The 21,465-nt window shown below is 43.4% G+C and overlaps 1 protein-coding gene across 1 annotated transcript in view; it reads right to left on the bottom strand.

Annotated features, from left to right (window-relative positions):
* Window positions 1-3,106: 3,106 nt before the first annotated feature.
* Window positions 3,107-21,465, bottom strand: part of trpv1 (transient receptor potential cation channel, subfamily V, member 1) — a 37,156-nt gene continuing 18,797 nt past the window's right edge. Inside the window, exons 8-17 of the mRNA XM_080779599.1 lie at window positions 19,010-19,162; window positions 18,217-18,312; window positions 16,783-16,853; window positions 15,854-16,019; window positions 13,773-13,839; window positions 11,665-11,908; window positions 10,222-10,366; window positions 8,770-8,897; window positions 6,887-7,008; window positions 3,107-3,929 (exon numbers count right to left, since the gene is read on the bottom strand). Coding sequence (XP_080635725.1) covers window positions 3,799-3,929; window positions 6,887-7,008; window positions 8,770-8,897; window positions 10,222-10,366; window positions 11,665-11,908; window positions 13,773-13,839; window positions 15,854-16,019; window positions 16,783-16,853; window positions 18,217-18,312; window positions 19,010-19,162 — 1,323 coding nt within the window. The 3' untranslated portion in view covers window positions 3,107-3,798. The remainder of the gene's footprint in view (window positions 3,930-6,886; window positions 7,009-8,769; window positions 8,898-10,221; window positions 10,367-11,664; window positions 11,909-13,772; window positions 13,840-15,853; window positions 16,020-16,782; window positions 16,854-18,216; window positions 18,313-19,009; window positions 19,163-21,465) is intronic.

The raw sequence follows: 21,465 nt of genomic DNA, 5'->3' as shown, positions 1-21,465 counted from the left end.
CCATAGGGGGCGCCGCAAATGCAAAAAAAAAAAAACTGTTTGTTGCAAAAACATTATTTTTGGGGGATAAATCCCCTCCAAATTACTTTATACATGATCACAAGGGTGGCTTGACATTGTAATTGGCTAGCCAAATCAGTGGGAGGTACTGTATAACTACAATTATAATGCATACACAGACAATAAAATGAATTCTAGTATAATATATAGTATAATATAACAAGTAAGACGCGCAAACGCGGGAAGCGAACGCAACGTAGTTATACTTGTTCGTGGGCATGTTCCAGCTTGTTCGTGCATTCGAAGCAGGGCCTTGTCCACGTTCCTGCGTTCATCATGGCCCTTGGCTATACGTCCAAATATGGAGTGTGTTGCATCAATCACAAACAAATCACTCAGCTCCATATATGGGCACAAAAGCGTGACACACAGACAGACAGACAGACATGATCTGCTAGGTCTCATAGTTAGTGCTCACTGCGTTCGCAAGATATTTTCAGAATCATTGGATGACCCAGAGCGTTCTTTTTTCCTTCTTTTTCCTCTCTCTCGTCAACATTGTTGTCTATCCTCTATGTTTCATACAAGGGGCCCTTTAGAGGTCGCTGAGGCCTTGTTGTTCTTGTAAATCTCATGTCTACGTGTCTCTTTCATGGCCCATATATGGGGTTCCATGTCAGGCATGGTCAAATGAAGCCAATGGAGTCCATGCCAGTATCAGGATTGTCCTGTCCATATATGGGGTTTTGCAGGTTTATTGTGACATGATCTGCAGGGTCTCGTTCGCTGCGTTCGCTTCCCGCGTTTGCGCGTCTTACTGGTAGATAACTATACGGAGCCCAGGGGGGGGCCAGTGCCCGTGGGAGACTGGGCAGGGGGCCCTATATACCCAGAGCCCGGGCAGGGGCCTTTTGTGGCGGTTCTGGACAACCGTGGGGTCTTACCGACTCGACACCGGGCACTTATATCGTGATGTCAGAAGTGATGTCAGCGGTATATCCCCGTTTATGCCCATAAATAGAGGTCTTTGTCAGGCATGCCCAAATAATATGGAGTTTAATCAGTCTGTGTCAGAATGATGTCAGAAGTCGGTTTGGGGCATGCCCAAATAATATGGAGTCTGGCCCCGGGCAGAGACCTTGTGATGTCATGCTGTGGCCGCGGGCCCGAAGCCTTTTGTGGTGGTTCTGGACTATATACCGTATGGGTCTGACCGAGTCGATACCTGCACCCCCTGCACTCCCTGTGGGGGGTGTGGAACGCGTGTGTCGAATTTGAAGTGGGTGCGGGTGAACGGTTCCTGTTGAGTTACGTGGATTACAGATGTACAGACAGACGTACACACACACACACACACACACACACACACACACACACAGAGAGAGAGACTTGGTCCATTTATAGATATAGATGTATACTTTGCTCAGCCAGGAAAGCTGGGCTTCGGAGGGGCTATAGCGCCTCTCAAAATGCACACACATACTTCTTCCGTCACCGCTCAATTGACGACGTCAATTTCACAGTGGTCAGCGACTAAGAAGAGCTCATTTAGAAAGATTTCACCAGACCTCTGCATTCATTCGTCGCGGTTGAATCTTTGAAGCTTAAATAATAAGCCTTTATACTGAAGAATGTCCCGTAAAACCACGATAAGGAATAAGTATTATGTCTAAGTGTGTTGCTAAAAAGAAAAAAGGCCCCCCACCGCACCTTCTCCGTGCCACATCATGTCCTGCACAGCCTGTGCTTGAGGTAGTAATTGCACCAATTTATTTGCTTTCGTGCCATCGATCCCGAGCCTCTGTCTTAATAGAAGCGAGACGTTATACAGTAGACGGCGCAAGCTGTGAAATCTGCATGAGGGCGGCTGCGATAGATTCAGTCCTGTCTGGCGCCGGTGAAAATGGGAATTCTATAAAGGGCACACAGTGGGGGGGCCAGGCACAACGCTTTCATCAGCACACTCACTCAAGATTATTTATTGTTTTTTTTTGCAAAAGCAGGGAACAATATAGCCTGGAACTCACCTATATGCTTTCTATGACATAGGCAAACTATGCGCAGCTCTGCGCGACATGAGACTAATTACTTAGAGTGACAGAGAGAGAGTGTGTGTGTGTGTGTACATGTGTGCCAATTTAACAAAGGTGCAGACGATCAGAAATCAGCAGAGAGTGAGCGATGTTTGCGCTGCTACTCTATGCCGAATTGAAGTGGACTCGTCTCGGACCCAGACTTTTTTTTTTTTCGCTCCGTGGAAATAAAAACGTCTGGGTTTCCGACCGAGGCTATAGGAACAATAGTAATAGCAAATAAAGATGGCTTTTCTTCTGACAATACGGGTGACGGAAGCACACTAAGAGATTTCGAAAGCCTGAACACCCCTAAAGTCCATTGACGTGTTATCCTGGCATTTCAACAGCAGCGCCCCCAGATATCTCTCTATAATTATTATATATAGGGAACACGTACTTGTTGTCAGTGTGTCAGCAGCACTGCAGTAATACTGTAACAATAATAACAGTATATACAGTCATTTCCTCACCACCAATTTGGCAGTATTATTAAAGTAGGTCGGTCTCATCTGGGACATAACGAAGAATGGCAGCCAGGACAGTCACAGACTAGACGTAGCACATCCTATCATTTGTGTTCCGCGGAGAGCTGAACACAATAATTATAATAATAATCAAAATGAAATAGAAAAAAATCACACCCGTGTGTCAAGTGAGGGGCGCTCGAACTTCGCCATCATCGTACATCATCATACATCATCTCATTCCGGCACAATCACAATTTGCGTCCTCACCTTCGTCATCATCAAATGTTTGCGTTTACACAATGTGCATGCGTTTTGTATACAAACGCTCAAAGATGGCCATTCATCGTCATTCATTGTCATTCAATGTTTGTGTTGTATGTACTGTATAGCGCCACCTCAAACATCTGGTTGAAATGTGTCCCCGTGAAACTGTCAAGGATGCAGACAGAGAGTTGAACCCAGATGCAAAGTCACAACAAACAAGTAGTAGATAAGTAGAATAGAAAGTATTTAATAAAGAAAGGCAGAATCTTACACTGAAATATGCAGGTAAGGAACCAGGCAATCAAGAATGACATAACAGTCAAAACAGGAACAGGTAGCAGGACATCAATGACACCAGGTTATGAACTGACAATGAGTGTTTGTACCGAGTCCAGTTTATATAGTAGTGAGCAGGTTGATTGGAGAAGTGTTCACTGCTGGGCTGATGAGGTAGTTGAAGACAGGTGTGTAAATGGAACTGGGTGAACTGGGTGTGCTGGAATGGGATATGGGAGTGGCCAGTGTGGAGTCACAGACTGAGGGAGAGACAGAATGTGACAGAAACGGTGCACGTTCTCTGCGGTCTCGTTTAGACCAGTTGTTTCTCAAGCTTTTTCATGTCAAGGACCCCCAAATGGGACACTCATTTATTAGCCCGCGGACCCCCATTAGAAACGATATGCCAAGGACCCCCATAAGAGAAGCTTTTTATGGCTCTATAGCAGTGACTCTCAACCATTTTTCATTTCAAGGACCCCCATGCAGGTTTGACCTGAATTAGGCTATACGGTCCCCCGTTTAATGGTATTATTTCTATATCTCTGGGACCCCCAATTGTAAAATCAATGTTAATTTAACTCTGCGAGAGTTACAGACCCATATAAGGGTCCATTTGGTTCCTATAACTATCACTTAGCTGGGGACCCCGTGGAACTCCCTCAGGGACCCCTGGGGGGGCGGGGTCCCCGGACCCCACTTTGGGAGCCACTGCTTCAGACCGGACTGGAGGACAAAGGGCTCATCTCTGTGGTTTGTTGTTGTGTCTGTTGTTGTGTCTGTCGGCCATGATGTCTTTGCCGAGTGTAGCGGCTGGCTTCCCTGAAGACTCCTCTCCAGCTCCTCCCTGTGGACAAACGGGGAATTGCAGAGCATGAACCGGTCACATCCATAATAACTCTATGGTCACATCACGCCTACCCAAAACTAAAGTTCACTCCACGAGCTATTTCAGCTCAATTGAGTCTCTCCACTCTCGATGGAACTCCCATTGAGTGGATGGCAACGATACAAATACCTTGGCTTTTGGTTGGATAAACACCTTAATTTCAAATTTCATATTGATTCTTTGTGCAAAAAAAGCTTAAATTCACTCTGGGTTAGCTTCTACAGATTGAAGGCTTGTTTTGCTTGCTCAGCTCGTAAAAAAACTTGTCATTGGTCTCTTTCTGTCCCAATTGGATTATGGTGATACCATTTATAGGTTTGCCTGCTCCTCATCCTTGACCAAATTGGATCCCCTATTATACCATGCTGCATTGAGATTCATAACAAATGCACCTTTCAGAACACATCACTGCACGGTGTATGCTGCAGTCGGTTGGTTCTCATTGGCAGCTCGCAGGCTTCGGCATTGGCATATTTTCATTTATAAAGCCATTCTGGGTGACCTGCCGTCTTACATTTCATCCAAATTCGATCTGGTCCAAAACGGCCTAAACCTCAGGTCAAATGCTTGGCGTGTAGTACCAGCATTCAAATCTGAGGGGGGTAAAAAATGTCTGGCCTTCTTTGGCCCTTGGTCGTGGAATGATCTACAGTCCAGACTAAAATTGGCTTTGAAAGTTCCCTTGAGAGCTTTCAAAAGGATCATCTTTGATGTACAATCCAACACTTGCACATGTTTGGATATGTACTATAGCCTATGTTCATGCCTATAAATCTATTATATCGGCTCAGATCGTGGAGATTGTGTATTATGGTGTATTTTGCCCTGCTACTAAAAAAAAAACAGGTGACTTGTTGTATTTATGCATATAGGTACTTTAAGGTGTATTATGGATGTTGTATTTGCTGGTTCAAAATGTAACATTGATGATGGCCAAGAGGCAGAAATAAAATTACACTTCAATACCAATTGAAGTGTAATTTTATTTCTGCCTCTTGGCCAGTTCCCACTTGTAAAAGAGACACAGTCTCAATGTGATTTTACTGGTTAAATAAAGGTTAAGATTTAGTCGAAAAATGGGTGTCGACTACATTTCTTCCACTCAGGAAAACTCAATTAAAGCTACAATGACTATAACTACAAGACTGAATATACTGACAATTTTGTCAACGAATACAAACCAGACTAAAAGGGTCAGGACTATAGTGGAGAAGAGATCCAGTATACATAAGTCATTTTATGTTTGGCTGCGCTCTGAAAATAGCAGATCCACACGCTCACAACGCGTCGCAGCGTGACCCGTTGTGGGCTTGTAGATCTGTTATTTTCAGCACGTAAACCAAGTGTAAAATCAGCCATTATGACGACATCAAGGCCCGCCGAAGTACATTTTAGCCGACTGAATCGACTGCAGATTTAGTCGACTAAAATCCGATGCTATTCAGTCGACTAAAACTAGACTATAACTAACGGCTAAAATGTGACTAAAACTAAATTAAGTTTTATTCAAAAGACTATATGACTAAACTAAAATCTAAAGACTGACTAAAGTCAAAATCTAAATTTGCTGTCAAAATCAACACTATAGTGTACATACAGTACGTTATGGCAGTGGTCCCCAAACTTTTTCATGTCAAGGACCCCCAGATTGACACTAATTAGCCCCGCGGACCCCCGTTTGAAAATATATGCCAGGGGCCCCCTTATTAAGAGAACATTTTTACGGCTCTAGCAGTGATGCTCAACCCGTTTAATTTCAAGGACCCCCCCCCCCCCCAGTTTGACATGCATTAGTCTACGGACCCCCCATTTAATGGCATTTCTATCTCTGGGACCCCCAATTTATATTGTAAAATCAATGTTAATTTAACTCTGAGAGTGTATACATTTGTACACTCTCAGAGTTACCGACCCATTAAAAGAGTCCATTTGGTTCCATTTGTACACACTCTCAGAGTTACCGACCCATTAAAAGAGTCCATTTGGTTCCATTTGTACACACTCTCAGAGTTACCGACCCATTAAAAGAGTCCATTTGGTTCCATTTGTACACACTCTCAGAGTTACCGACCCATTAAAAGAGTCCATTTGGTTCCATTTGTACACACTCTCAGAGTTACCACCCATTAAAAGAGTCCATTTGGTTCCATTTGTACACACTCTCAGAGTTACCGACCCATTAAAAGAGTCCATTTGGTTCCATTTGTACACACTCTCAGAGTTACCGACCCATTAAAAGAGTCCATTTGGTTCCATTTGTACACACTCTCAGAGTTACCGACCCATTAAAAGAGTCCATTTGGTTCCATTTGTACACACTCTCAGAGTTACCGACCCATTAAAAGAGTCCATTTGGTTCCATTTGTACACACTCTCAGAGTTACCGACCCATTAAAAGAGTCCATTTGGTTCCATTTGTACACACTCTCAGAGCTACCGACCCATTAAAAGAGTCCATTTGGTTCCATTTGTACACACTCTCAGAGTTACCGACCCATTAAAAGAGTCCATTTGGTTCCATTTGTACACACTCTCAGAGTTACCGACCCATTAAAAGAGTCCATTTGGTTCCATTTGTACACACTCTCAGAGTTACCGACCCATTAAAAGAGTCCATTTGGTTCCATTTGTACACACTCTCAGAGTTACAGACCCATTAACCCATTTTGAACGGGAACCCATTTCGGTGTTATAGCATCATGTTATGCTTTAGCTATTGAAAAATAGCAGACCTACAAGCTCATAGCGCGCCACCGAGTGGCGCGCTACGAGCTTGTATAGGTCTGCTATTTTTTGAAAAATCGAAGAACGACTGACATTTTTTTAGAATCTGATCTCAGGTCAGAATGGGTTCATCAGACCAGTGTGTGTCCTAGTGGAAACCTCGTATGAATCTGATCTCAGGTCATCCATACCTCTGATGCCGTCGGCCGGGCTGTGCGCTGTGGGAGACGGGACGGCCCGCTCGCGGTCCCCCGGCTCCTCGTTGATTATGCCCAGGTTTATGTTCCATCTGTTCCAGTTGACTTCCTCCACCCTGGAGGAGAGACACGGGAGGAAAACACACGTGCACCAATTATAGCGCGCCGTGCGACACGTCAGTCAGCTGTCATGGAGACACGGAGACGGCTCACCACCGAGGAGGAGGAGGAGGAGTGCGCGGAGCTCGTCCACTTCAATACCCTCGCAGGAGCAGCGTCTGATATGGTTCACGTTGAGTAAGTTAATAATAATAATAATAATAATAATAATAATAAAACTTTATTTGTATAGCACCTTTCATGACATGAAATGCAGCTCCAAAGTGCTTTACAGAAAAATGGAGGATAAAAGAAAAGCAAGGCAACAACATTAAAAACAAGCAGTAGTGCAATACAGTGAGGACATGAATAACAAAAATAAAAGATCAATTAAAAGCAATGTTGTAGAAGTGGGTCTTGAGCTGTGCTTTAAAAATGTCTACAGAGGCATGCCTGACGAAGATACAGTGGGAGCTTGTTCCATGCCGACGGCCCGTAGAAGCAAAAAGCTGCTTCCCCGTATTTTTTTGTTGCCATTTTTTTTGGCAAAGCGAGCAGGCCAGCAGTGGAAGACCTTAGGGGGGCGGTTTGGGACATATTTAGGCAGGCAGTCATGTAGGTAGGAAGGTGCGAGACCATTGAGAGCTTTATAGACAAGTAAAATAATTTTAAAATCAATCCTAAAAACAACCGGAAGCCAGTGCAGTGATGCCAAAAAAACTGGAGTAATATGTTCTCTCATCTTAGTTCTAGTTAAAACTCTGGGCTGCTGCATTTTGGACAAGTTGTAATCTGTCAGTTGTTTTCTTAGGCAGTCCTGAAAAAAGTGCATTGCAGTAGTCAAGCCGAGAAAAAACAAAGGCGTGGATTAGCGTTTTTGCATCGTCCAAGGACAAATAGGCTCTGATTCGTGCGTTTTCGAGAGAAAAAACACCTTCGTCTCTGGTTCGTTGTTATTAGAGTCTAAACCCCGCCCCCTTTGTTGCACTACTATAGGTTGTTATTATGAAATGGATGGAAAGCGATCAATGTTAAAATTACAAATATTTTTCAAAGTTGATTTCTTGCACACAATGTATCCTATACCCTATATCCTAAGGCCAAGATACTGACCATGATACTGACATAATACTCACCTGGATTTTTTAAAGATATATATGTGTATGTAAAAATGGTAAATGCATTTATACAGTATATATAGCGCCTTTATCCAAGGCGCTTTACATAGACTCAATTCACGCACGCACATTCACACACACATTCACACACCGATGGCAGTGGAAACCATGCAAGGCAACCAACCAGCACATCAGGAGCAATTTAGGGGTTTTTTCAAAAGAAAAAAAAAGAATTCAGGTTTTCAATTCAACAAGCTCAAAATCTACAAGCTCAAAACACGCCGCACTGCGACGCGTTTTTGAACTTGTAGATCTGCCATTTTTTCTACGACAGTATACGCAACAACGTGGCCCCTCTGGAGCGAGTGTGGAACTACACGTTGGCCCTCTCCGTCTTCAATGTTTGCCCACCCACCCCTAAACTTAACCCATTCTGAACGGGAACCCATTTTGGTGTTAGCATCATGTTATGCTTTAGCTATTGAAAAATAGCGCCTACGAGCTTGTAGGTCGGCTATTCTTGAAAAATCGAAGAACGACTGTGACATTTTGTAGAATCTGATCTCAGGTCAGAATGGGTTAATCAGACCAGTAGTGTGTGTCCAGTGGAAACCTCGTATATGAATCTGATCTCAGGTCAGAATGTGTTATAAGACAAACCTGAAGCACCGTCGGCGGTCACGGTCCCCTCCAGCCGTGGTGCTGAGATCCTTCTCCACCCCAGAGCGGAACTTGTCCCTCAGACAGCGAGGCAGGCCCTTCTCCAGGTCCAGGATGGTGATGGCCCTCTGAAGCACATAGAAAAATAGATGCGCCATTATTGGCCGCTGCAGTTCGTTGTGTTGAAGATGGGGCGGAAGAATTTACACTGGGGGAAGAAAGTATACGCAGCGGGAAGTGTGGAAGGCTACGTTACGTCACGCTGCCACTCAAGTGACAGCTGGCCAATCACAACGCATCCTTTCCGGGACTTATAAGTCCCGGGAACATGCGCTCTGTGACGCGCGCTCATGCTTCCGCGGCGCTTCGCAAGGAATCGCGAGGAAAACGTTTCCCTCCCCTGAGCACATATATACGCTCACATGTTTTTTACTATAGTATATTACGTTGCTGTCGGGAGGAAACCTCCTAACTCCATTTGTGAGGTTTTAGATTTTTTTTTTTTTTGTGGCATAAATCAGTGCTATTGAACACCCTTTACGTCTGTGTGTTGTTTCGAAAATATTGAACCAATGAAAAGTATAGTACAAAAAAAACCCGCTTGGGACAAAACCTCTTAACTCCATTGGACCCTCAAACTCATGTCTGCTAAAATAACTAACTCCACCACCTCTCCCCCTCTCATGCAAGTAATTGACAATAATATAAAGTCACAACACCAACTTTGATGAGAACGTATTGCTTTGTTTTAAAAAATATGAGGTTTTCTTAATTTCCTGAAAATTTGCATTTTCTTTTGCATAATCTGCATCTACTGTACCTGCCGGTGCTCTAGGTATAGGGCACGGGTTCTCAACGTTTTTGGCTTGGGACCCCCGGAAATTTGTGAGACATGGCCAAAGCATTTCCGGGGGTCCCCAGCCAAAGACGTTGAGAACCCCTATAGGGGCTGATCTTCCAGATGCCCATGTTCTCTAGAGGGTAACCTGCTCACCTGTAGCTTCGAGTTACCCATGCTCTCTAGAGGGTAACCTGCTCACCTGTAGCTTCGAGTTACCCATGCTCTCTAGAGGGTAACCTGCTCACCTGTAGCTTCGAGTTACCCATGCTCTAGTCTAGAGGGTAACCTGCTCACCTGTAGCTTCGAGTTACCCATGCTCTAGTCTAGAGGGTAACCTGCTCACCTGTAGCTTCGAGTTACCCATGCTCTCTAGAGGGTAACCTGCTCACCTGGAGTTACCCATGCTCTAGTCTAGAGGGTAACCTGCTCACCTGTAGCTTCGAGTTACCCATGCTCTCTAGAGGGTAACCTGCTCACCTGGAGTTACCCATGCTCTAGTCTAGAGGGTAACCTGCTCACCTGTAGCTTCGAGTTACCCATGCTCTCTAGAGGGTAACCTGCTCACCTGTAGCTTCGAGTTACCCATGCTCTCTAGAGGGTAACCTGCTCACCTGTAGCTTCCAGATGCTCATGCTCTCGGCGGTGATCTGCTCCACGGTGCGGCTCATGAGGGCGATGAGCATGTTGAGCAGCAGGATGTAGGTGAGGATGATGTAGGAGATGAGCAGCACGTAGAACACCTCCTTGTACTCGTACCTGTATATATAGGGATGGAAGCTCGTTATATATAGTCTTTGTGGATCATCAGGCTTATCGAGCCGGGTTCTTAATATAATATAATATTTTTTTGTGGAAAGACGGGAGACGCCGATGCTGCATCCTGAACAGAACCAGTATCTTTTACCAACTACTTTTCTAACGGACAGGAAGGCAATTGACCTTTTTTTTGCTTTTGGAAAATAAGAAACTGTTTAGCTGGTTGCGCGTACCGTCATGTTCAAAGCATCAATTTTGTTTTACCCGGGCAGCGCTGGTTGGCAGGTATATATACACTTTTAGACGGACATGTTTGTGCCAGCGTGATTACATTTTATTAAGCCCAAAGCTTATTGATACCGGGTATACTCAATAAGCTTGTTATCAGGTTTTCTTTTAGGGGGAATCGGGTTGGTAAATGGTGCATTTATATATATATATATATATAGCGCCATTATCCAAGGCGCTTTACATATATTGTGCATTACATTCAACCCACACATTCACACAGCGATGCCGGAGGAAACCATGCAAGGCACATCGGGAGCAATAAGGGGTTCAGAGTCTTTTGCTCAAGGACACTTCCACACCGACTCTGGGGGGGGAGCCCACAGGGGTTCAAACTGGAAAACCTTGCCGGTTCCCATCCGGTCACTCTACTACCCCCTGAGCCACCGCCGCCCCCCCAAATCCGCCCCGAAAAAGGGTTTCAAGCTCCATCCATCTGGAGCTCCGTAACAGTGTTGTTTTTGGCAGCACATTTTTGATTTTAGTTTTTAGTCGTAGTCTCTTGAATGTAGTTTTCATTTAGTTGCAGTCACATTTTAGTCACCTGGAATGTTTTATAGTGTTAGTCTAGTTTTAGTCGACTAAATGTCATAATATTTCAGTCGACTAAATCAACTGTAGATTTATAGTTGAACAAAACGTATGTTGGCGAGCCTTGATGCCGTCGTATAATGACAGTTTTTTTCACTTGCTGAAAATAGCAGATCTACAAGCTGACCATGCGTCGTTGTCAGCTTGTAGAGTTGCTATTTCCCAGCATGCAACCAAGTGTAAAAAATACTTATACTGGATCTGTTGTCCACTATAGTCCCTTCCTAACATTTTAGTCTAGTTTTTATAGCTGTTGACGAAATTGTCAATACATTTAGCCTTATAGTTTTAGTCATCGTAGCTCAGTTTTCATTTCATTTCCATTTAGTTTTCGTCAGTGAAAAAAGGTATAGTCGACGAACATTTTTCGTCTTAGTCTTAGTCGACAAAAACAACACTGCTCCGTAGTCCGTATGTACCTCTCGGTGAACTCCAGGTCGCCCATGCCGATGGTGAACTTGAAGAGCTCCAGGGTGGTGTAGGAGATGTTTCGGTAGCTGGGTTTCAGACAGCCCCCGTTCTCCTCGGGGGGTGGCGGCGCGGCACCCCCAAAAAGACTTCTGCCGCCGCTGCTGCCGTTGGTCGCCGCGGCATCGGGAGGAGTGGCGGTGGTGCTGCCGTTGGTGGTGGTCCCGGCAGGGTCTATGAGCAGGGTCACCACCGCTGGGACAACAGCAAAATGAGACGACAGGTGTGAGTAGTGTTAAGGCTGGCTCACGGGCCTTAACCCATTCTGACCTGAGATCAGATTCATACGAGGTTTCCACTGGGCACACACTGGTCTGATTAACCCATTCTGACCTGAGATCAGATTCATACGAGGTTTTCACTGGACACACACTGGTCTGATTGTCCCATTCTGACCTGAGATCAGATTCTAAAAATGTCTGATCTCAGGTCAGAATGGGTTAAGTGCCTTATTCTCTGGGTGATTAGGTGGGGTGGGAGCGGCCATCTTGGGAGAGCTTTCTGTGTTGTTTTGTAATGTATGCATGGATGTACTTGTTGTAACGTTTCTGTCTAACGTATCGCTCTGTACTTGCTGTATGTTGCTGGACCCCCTCGAAAACGAGATGACGCATCTCAAGGGGATATCCTTTCTCAATAAAGGTTCATATATTATTGGCATAACCATACTTATTAGGATACCATATGAAGGCGTATCCGTCTCTGTGAAGGGCAGAATGAAATAGACCAGTTCCACCTGAAGTGGGAAGGATTTCTTCTCTATGCTAATGTTACAGTAATGACAGACTATACTGGCTGGACCCCCTACCGTGTATCCTTGCTTGCTCAACGTGTGGTTCTATTTTTATACCGTCCCTTTTTATTTATTTTCTGTTGTTTTTGCTTTGTTCTTTGCCAGAATATAACATTTTAAATGATTGTTTTTTTTGCTATTTTGACTCAAGCCATTTTGTTCAAGCCATTTTTGTACTGTGTACATCTTTTCATCTATGTTTTTTTATTATCTCTTCAGTTAGTTCAATCAGTGCCATTGCAGGCGATCTGTTGGCAGCCTCTCCCCCCCAAATAATTTCTCCAATATTTTTGAGAACTGTGAGAGCAAGGAAATTGGTCTCATTATAGTTTGTAAAGTGTTGTTTGTTTCCTGTTTTGAAGACTGGGATAAACTTTGCGTTTTTCATTTGATTTGGGAAGACACCATTTCTGAATGAGAGGTTGCATATAAATGTAAATGGTTTCATTATGGTGTACATGATTTTTTTTTAACTAATGACATGTCTCAGGTCATTGTAGTCGGTGGATGTCTTGTTTTTGCATTTACTGACCGCTTCAATAACTAATAAAAAACATAGATAGAAAGATGTACACAGTACAAAAATGGCTTGAACAAAATGGCTTCAGTCAAAATAGCAAAAACCAATCATTTATAATGTTATATTCTGGCAAAGAACAAAGCAACAGCTCTCAAGAATAAGGAATTTGGGTTACAGAAACCCCACTCATCGGCTGGCACATTTACCTCTGTCTCTGATAAGGTATATGAGGTAGTTTAGAGACCTTGCTATTTTGGAAACAGAATTGACGCATGATTAGGGGGGAAGACGCTGTGAATTGCAGCTTCTAAAAGTGGTATATTACCATTTTGTGGACAAAAATCCTTCAAATACCGTATATAGTAAGCTCAATTATACATAATTTCATAGTGACTCATGCCTGCAACCAATTTGTGAGACATTTCGGATGGTGGGATATCTCATTTTGAAGTGACTTAACCCATTCTGAACGGGATACCCATTTTGGTGTTGGCATCATGTTATGCTTTAGCTATTGAAAAATAGCAGAGCTACAAGCTCATAGCGCGCCACCGAGTGGCGCGCTACGAGCTTGTAGGTCTGCTATTTTTTGAAAAATCGAAGAATGAACGACTGACATTTTTAGAATCTGATCTCAGGTCAGAATGGGTTATAATCAGACCAGTGTGTGTCCAGTGGAAACCTCGTATGAATCTGATCTCAGGTCAGAATGGGTTAATGGTTTGAGAGGACATGCAAGGATATACCTGCCGAGAATCCAAACAGGAAGACGAGGTAGACGAAGAGAAAACGCAGTATGTCACTAAGGATCATCTGCAAAAGAGAAACAAAGGAAAGCCCAATTTATATTGATTATTTCAAAGTGCTATTTAGCAACATATACATCCCAGCTGCAGTGAGGGGTGTGTGCAGTGGAGGAAAATAATTACTCAATTTGGTTTTTTTTACCCTGTAAGACCACTAGACCAGCGTTGCTTTTCGGTAACATTTTAATTTTAATTAATTATTATTCTTTTCTGTTATTTTTTCACCTAAACGTCATCATTGATGTTCATTGCAATGCCATTGATCATGATATTTGCATATTATAAATACCCCCCACAGAGGCTGAAATTCACACAAATTAAAAATGTCTGGAATTTTGAACAATTTTTAACCTATGACCTTTGACCTTTAACCCTAATAAAAGTAAGTCAAATAATTGCAATATATGTTTGTTTTTTTTGTGATTGTGAAAGATATTTTTTACATATTTTTTAACATAAGTCCTAGTAGTACAGAGTAGTAGTAAGGTTGAAATCTCTTTTTTTTTCAAGTAGAAATATATCCAGGTCTTACAGGGTTAAAGGGACACTTCACCCTTTTTGCAAAAAAATATATGTTAATGACGTTTAGAAGCTTTAGATCACTTTCCTGGGGGTATTTAACATGTGTGTAATATGTGGTTTTAGATATTTTAGATTGTAGCAGTGAGCCTGTTGTCTCTGATGTCATGGACACTGGTCTACCTTCCTGGACTACAATTCCCATAATTCTTTGGTGCACTGCTCCTCCTTGTGGATAGGGGGGAGAGCTGTCTTACTGAGACAACATGTAGTCCAGGAAGGAAGTGAGCCCAGTGTCCATGACATCAGAGACAACAGGCTCACTGCTACAATCTAAAATATCTAAAACCACATATTACACACATAAAGACCCTCAGGAAAGTGTTCTAAAGCTCCTAAACGTCATTAACATATATTTTTTTGCAAAAAGGGTGAAGTGTCCCTTTAAGTAAAAGTATTACCACTGCACTTACTCACCACAATAAAACAACGGGTTGGGGGCATCGTGCCCCCTGTCTCTGGAATGCTCTCCCACAAACAGTTAGAGATGCCAACTCACTATAGACTATTTTCTTTTTTAATCTAGACTTACAGTAAAACCCATCTTTTTCCCACCTAGTTTCACTGAAATCACTATATTCACCTCGCTCTGCCCTGTGCTTTTAAAGGTATATTCAGTGATTTCACTCAAAAAACCTTAGGTTTTGTTTTTGGCTGTGGGACCTAAGCCTTCGTCCAATCAGGATAGAGAGTCAAAAACGAAACCTAAGGTTTTTTGACCCCCAGGTGGTTAACTGGTGACAGGGAGGAACTCCTTATATGGTCAGCACACTCTATAGTAGAGAGGATTATCACAACAAAACAAAAAAATAAGTGATATTTGAATTAAGTGAAATCACTGAATATACCTTTAAAACCCTATGTTATATTAATGGATCCTCTGAACGCATTTCTATACACCTATCTGTGATGATGTATAGCATAGTGTCCTATATTATATCGCATGGTATACTTATGTCAGCCATGTGTGTTGATAGACACGCTGTATTATGCTTCACTGTGTGTTTCTTCGCTATTGTGTTACTGTGCTATTGTGTTAGCGCGCTTTTGTGTTCTTTTTATTGCTGTTTTTTTTGCTGTGCATTGTTGTGAAGTGCACAGATAGACCCCTTGGGGTGACGCGTTGCACTATAAATACAAATAAACTGAACTGAAACTGAAAAAGGTACTTCAAAGTACCAAAAGTAGAAAGTATACGCACTATGCCGAATGTGACCCCATTTCAAGTTTTCAAGTGAATGAAAATCTTTTGAAAATAGCCGATCTACGAGCTCACAATGCATTGGAAATACTCTTGTACTTAAGTACAGCACTTAAGTAAATGTGCTTGGTTACTTTCCACCACTTTCTGTGTGTGTGTGTGTGTGTGTGTGTGTGTGTGTGTGTGTGCGTGCGCGTGTGCATGTGTGCGTGCGCCCGCGATATGAAGCCATCGCTAGTACCTTCTGTATCATAACACTATAGATGCCCATGTGTCTGTTTCCTCTGGAGAAGTACAGCAGGTTGATCCAGCTCAGAGCGAGACACAGCACCAGGAAGCCCAGGTACTCCTGCCTCCCACAGCAGTACAGCACGGCACAGGCCAGGAACAAGAGGCTCTGCACAAAACTATGGAGCAGAATACTATAACAGTGTACACAGACCAGGAACAAGAGGCTCTGCACAAAACTATATGAAGCAGAATACATAACAGTGTACGGACCAGGAACAAGAGGCTCTGCACAAAACTATGGAGCAGAATACATAACAGTGTAGACGGACCAGGAACAAGAGGCGCTCTGCACAAAACTATAAAGCAGAATATACATATAATAACAACGATTCCCCCCCCCCCCAGAGAGATGCAAAAACATTGTACAGTATATGCAAAACACAAAGCCGCTTCTAAACGCACACATAGCTCTCGCACACTGCCAGGAACACAGTGCCTATAATGAGCAGGCCATGACACGCACGCACGCTTCTCTGATGTGATGATCAAAGACTGGGCCTTTTTTTTAATGCATATAGTTTGTGTGCATGCAGGCAGAACAATATCACACGCGTCGTCGTGTATACTCTTTCATCATCTGATGTGATATATCTTCTATTTCTTCCAGTGATATACTTTCATAATATAGGCCTATATGCTTTAACCCATTCTGACCGGGCACCCATTTTGGTGTTAGCATCATGTTATGCTTTAGCTATTGAAAAAATAGCAGATCTACAAGCTCATAGCGCGCCACCGAGTGGCGCGCTACGAGCTTGTAGGTCTGCTATTTTAGAAAAATCGAAGAGCGACTGACATTTTTAGAATCTGATCTCAGGTCAGAATGGGTTAAAGCAGAGAGCGAGCACGGGTGGGTGAACAATCGCCGTGGTAACTTACAACAGGATCTCACTGTAGCCGTCAATCAGCAGCGTCTGCAGCTTTGGACGTTTCCTCCTCATGTCTACTATCTGGGGATTTCATGGACAAAAAGTATAATAATAGACAACTCTGTTCACTTCATGGGGCCACTAGGCTCTTCTACATAGACTTCTGTTGAATGGGGACAAAGTTTATACGAAATGCATTGGAGTCTATGGGCTCGTGTGAGTACATGAACCATGTGACCGGGCTGTTTTCTGCCCCCTCAATGTCGTAACTCTGTCTTACTCTGTGGCTCTCTGTGGTGGATAAAGTACTCAATTGTCTTACTTAAGTAAAAGTATCAATACTGCAATGCAAAACTATACTCTATTACAAGGAATTCAAAATGTACTTGACCTAGGTTACTTAAAGTACCAAAAGTAGAAAGTGCTCACTATGCAAAATGTCCCATTTCAAGTTAAATGTACTGTATACACATCTTTTGAAAGTAGCAGATCTACAAGCTCACAATGTGACGCATTGTGAGCTTGTAGATCGGCTATTGTCAAAGGGCTGAAATGTATATACAGGTATAGAGCGCCGCAGTCCCGCCCCCTTTCAGAAAAGCGAGTGGCCCAGGAAGTGGAAGCCCCATGCATTCTCCCATCGGCACTTTTAATATAATTTATTTAAAGACGGTTACGCCGCGGACAAAGCCAATTCGGATCGTGACGAATCATGACAATGAACACAATATTTTGGGACGATCAAATCATTAGAAAGAAGAAAAGAAAGTCAGGAGACAACACTATTTGTTTTGTTTTTTGTCTTATAAATTATTTGATCGGCCCAAAATATTGTGTTCATTGTCATGATTCGTCACGATCCGAATTGGCTTTGTCCGCGGCGTAACCGTCTTTAAATAAATTATATTAAAAGTGCCGATGGGAGAATGCATGGGGCTTCCACTTCCTGGGCCACTCGCTTTTCTGAAAGGGGGCGGGGACTGCGGTGCTCTATAGGGCTGAAGTGCTCCATCCAAATCTAAAAAGTAACTAAAGCTTTCAAATAAATGTAATAGGAGTAAAAGTACAGTATTTGGTAGAAGTGAAAGTATACTGGAAATCGGCAATACTCAAGTGAAGTACTGTACATATACCTCCAAATTGTACTTAAGTTACGTACAGTACTTAGTTACTTTCCACCACTGCAAAAAGACTACTCGAGTAAATAAAAATACATCTTTGTGCCGTTTCTGAGAGTTTGTGACATACCGATAACCAAACATACCCCTCTGACGGAGAAGTAGCAGGAGGCCATATAGTGGACACATTACCCCTCTGATGAACTAGTAGCAGGAGGCCAGCTAGTGGACACATTACCCCTCTGATGAAGAAGTAGCAGGAGGCCAGTGCGGAAACATTACCCCTCTGATGAAGAAGTAGCAGGATGCCATAGTGGACACATTACCCCTCTGATGAAGAAGTAGCAGGATGCCAGTGTCATCAGCAGTTGACCTGAGAGGTAGAGGTAGCCGTCTGTGGTGTGCTGGATGGAGAACGGCGGCTGCGGAGGAACCGGACAGCAAGGATCAGTGTGAGCCTATAGTCTATATACACTATAGAAGAGCTTCTCAAGGCATATATAGGCCAGGTATAGGCCCATATACCGTCGCCCATATAATCAATAATCTCGCCATCGTTTTTTTCTCACGCCGACCGCTCGGTGAGGCGGTTCTTTGTATTCTATGTTTTGTTTGACTGCGAATAAGGTTGGAAATAACTTTAGGGTGCAGGCATATAGTGTTACTGGGGTTAAGTTTAGGAATAGGGTTAGGTTTAGCCATAGTTTTACCGAGGTTAAGGTATAATTGACTTACTTTACTTTAGGAATACCAGGCTGAGCAGTTCCGCCAGGCTGTACGCCCGGACCAAGTTGGTAAATGGGCGACGTTTAGTTTGACTTGGTTCCACAGATGAGCCGCTGCAGTGAGCTTGTAGATCGGCTATTTTCACAATCATTTCCTCTTTCTTATACTATTCGACAATTTGGCCAATGTTTTATAGTATACAACACGGAGCATCACGTTTTGAGCTTGTAGATCTGCTATTCTTTTTTATTAGTTTGGGTCCGGGGGAATGTCTATAATTTCTCTTTTGGGTCACGCGGCCCGCTAGGCTAAAACGTTTGGGAACCAGTGCTTCAGTGAGCTGGCAGTGATAATCCCTCCCAGATCCTGCTGCTGCCTCGGTGTCTGGCTCACCTTGTCCTTCTTGTTGTAGGCGACCATGGTGAACACCACCAGGTACAAGACGTAGACCAGGAAGTTGAGGAAAAAGATGCGACCTGCGAACCTGCTCCACTTCTCCTCCAGCAGTCTGCTCAGAGGCTCGAGCTGGAGCATCTGGTGACGATTCTGAAAGGAGACGGTTTGTTGTGTGTTCAGAACAAAATAAGAACACAGAGAGACACGGCAGTGGGTCCACAATTATGGGGCACAATTTTGCCATGTGTCCGAAACGGTTGAGAAATGACAGAGTTACAACAATGCTGTTTTCGTGCCAGCCAGGCAGCAAAGCCAGGCAGGGACTGAGGAACCCACACACATAAGTGGTTTGCACCACTTACAAATGAGGATAAAATGAGGACAGACTCTCTGGCCAGAAAGCTGTGCAACAACAGCTGCTTTGACCCTTACGGTCCTCCATTGATGGAGTGAGTGGATCGGCCAATATTGCTGAATTGTGGCGACAACACTATATCATGATCTGTTCAACTGTCTTAAGAGTGAAGCATTTTGAAGTTGATATGGTTGACTCCACTGAGAACCTGGCAGTTTAGATCTGAGGACGTATAATATTGAGTCTAGAAAAAAATAAATCATGCGGCCCGGATCACATCATCTCAGCTGAACATTTAAAATATGCCAGTCTTAAACTTTATTGCTTCATGTCTTACTGGGTTCCTGTAGCATGGTGCTTTACCAGATTCCATGTCGTCTGTGCTGCTCGTACCTGTCAAAAATTAATAATATGGATAACTACAGACCTATATTGCTTTAGCTATAGCATACTGTCCAAAGTGCTGGAGAATATCCTGTTGAACAGACTATAGAAAAGTATATAACCACAGCTGACAACCAGTTTGGTTTTTAAAAGAATATACGGAACAGATATGTGTATCTTTGCGTTAAAGGACATTATAGCAAAATATAGTTGTTTATGTTTTATTGATGCGTCCAGGGCATTTGATAGACTAAACCATTTTAAGTTATTTGATAAAATGTGCCAAAGAGGGGTATATACCCAAGTACATTATCAGGATTTTAGCCTTTTGGTATGCACATCAGCTGATGCAGGTGAAGTGGGGCGATACTGCACGATTCGGGAACCATTTCATGTTGGGAATGGGGTCAGACAGGGGCGGGATTTTATCTCCTTTTTTATTTAATCTGTACATGGATGATCTATACCTGAACCTCTGTAAAACTGGCTGTGTTATCGGTAATACTGTTGTGAACCAGATCTGTACGATTTGGTTATCATTTCCCCGTACAGTGCAGGCTTACAGCAGCTTTTATGTGTTCCCAGTATGGTATTGACTTTGATATCATCATCATCATCATACTATAATTCAGCGAATGTCTGAATTTCTGAATGTCACTGACAGAGCGTTATCTCATCATTGACTGCACGAATCACTCCCACTTTTCACACATTTTCGATTTGACACATTAATGATTAATAATGAATTTATTAGTGAATAAAAACAGCCGTTTACAGCCGTGGTCTTTGTACGTGGTCTATCTCCGACCGAGCCACACTATTAGCACACATCTCTCCATGCCAAAAAGATTGTGCACGCTCCCAGAAGTGACCTAGGCTACTTTTTACAGACGCAACTGTCATATTTACTGTACAAATATTGTTTTTACATCACCACACGATCCCATGGGCAATGCGCCTGGGTGCAGTACCCCCCACGGCCACAAGATGGGGCAAATATCTCACAACGGGTAAGGGCTAGTTAAGTATAATGCCAAGAAGAGTAGCATCCTGATTGTGCAAAGTAAAGAGGATAAAAGGGCAGTTTTTCCTAACTTTATTCTCAGTGATAACATTCTCCTTGTCTGCAGTGAGATTAAGTACCTCGGTACCACTATATCTCTGATGACCTCACAGATGATAAAGACATTCATAGACAAATGTGCAAACTGTATGCCCATGAGGCAAACATTTATTTTTATTTTGTTATATATATATTTCTTTATCCCACGATTTTGTAACCCATTTTTCACCCCTGTGTCAATCATCTAATGTGATCCTGGGCTCTACACACCCTCCACCAACCTAGTCCCCAAGGGACAAGGGGAGAGCAACGGACTTGAACTCATGCTTCCTTCATGCCTGAGTGCCAAGTTGCTCCTTTACACCTGACAGGGGGGAGTTTCCCTGGTTGGACGTAACGCGTGGAAGGAACACGTTATTCCAACCAGTTCCTTTCCCCTCCATCAGGCGCCCCGGCTGGCCAGGGGGAGGCAGTTTAGTGACCAGGATTACTGCATGTTTTTTGTGAGGGTACCTACCCTAGGCTAGGGGACACGGGGAGAACATGCAAACTCCACACAGAAAGGCCTTTTCACCAACCACGCCTTCGGGTATGGGCACTGTGATGACGCGGAGGAGGAAACACGCCGCCAGCACCCACAGCGTCCCGAGC

Source organism: Protomyctophum bolini (genome assembly GCF_963924005.1).
Source record: "Protomyctophum bolini genome assembly, chromosome: 13".
Lineage (NCBI taxonomy): Eukaryota > Metazoa > Chordata > Actinopteri > Myctophiformes > Myctophidae > Protomyctophum > Protomyctophum bolini.
Note: the sequence above shows the minus strand (reverse complement) of the source record. Positions and strands in the feature narration are given on the sequence as shown.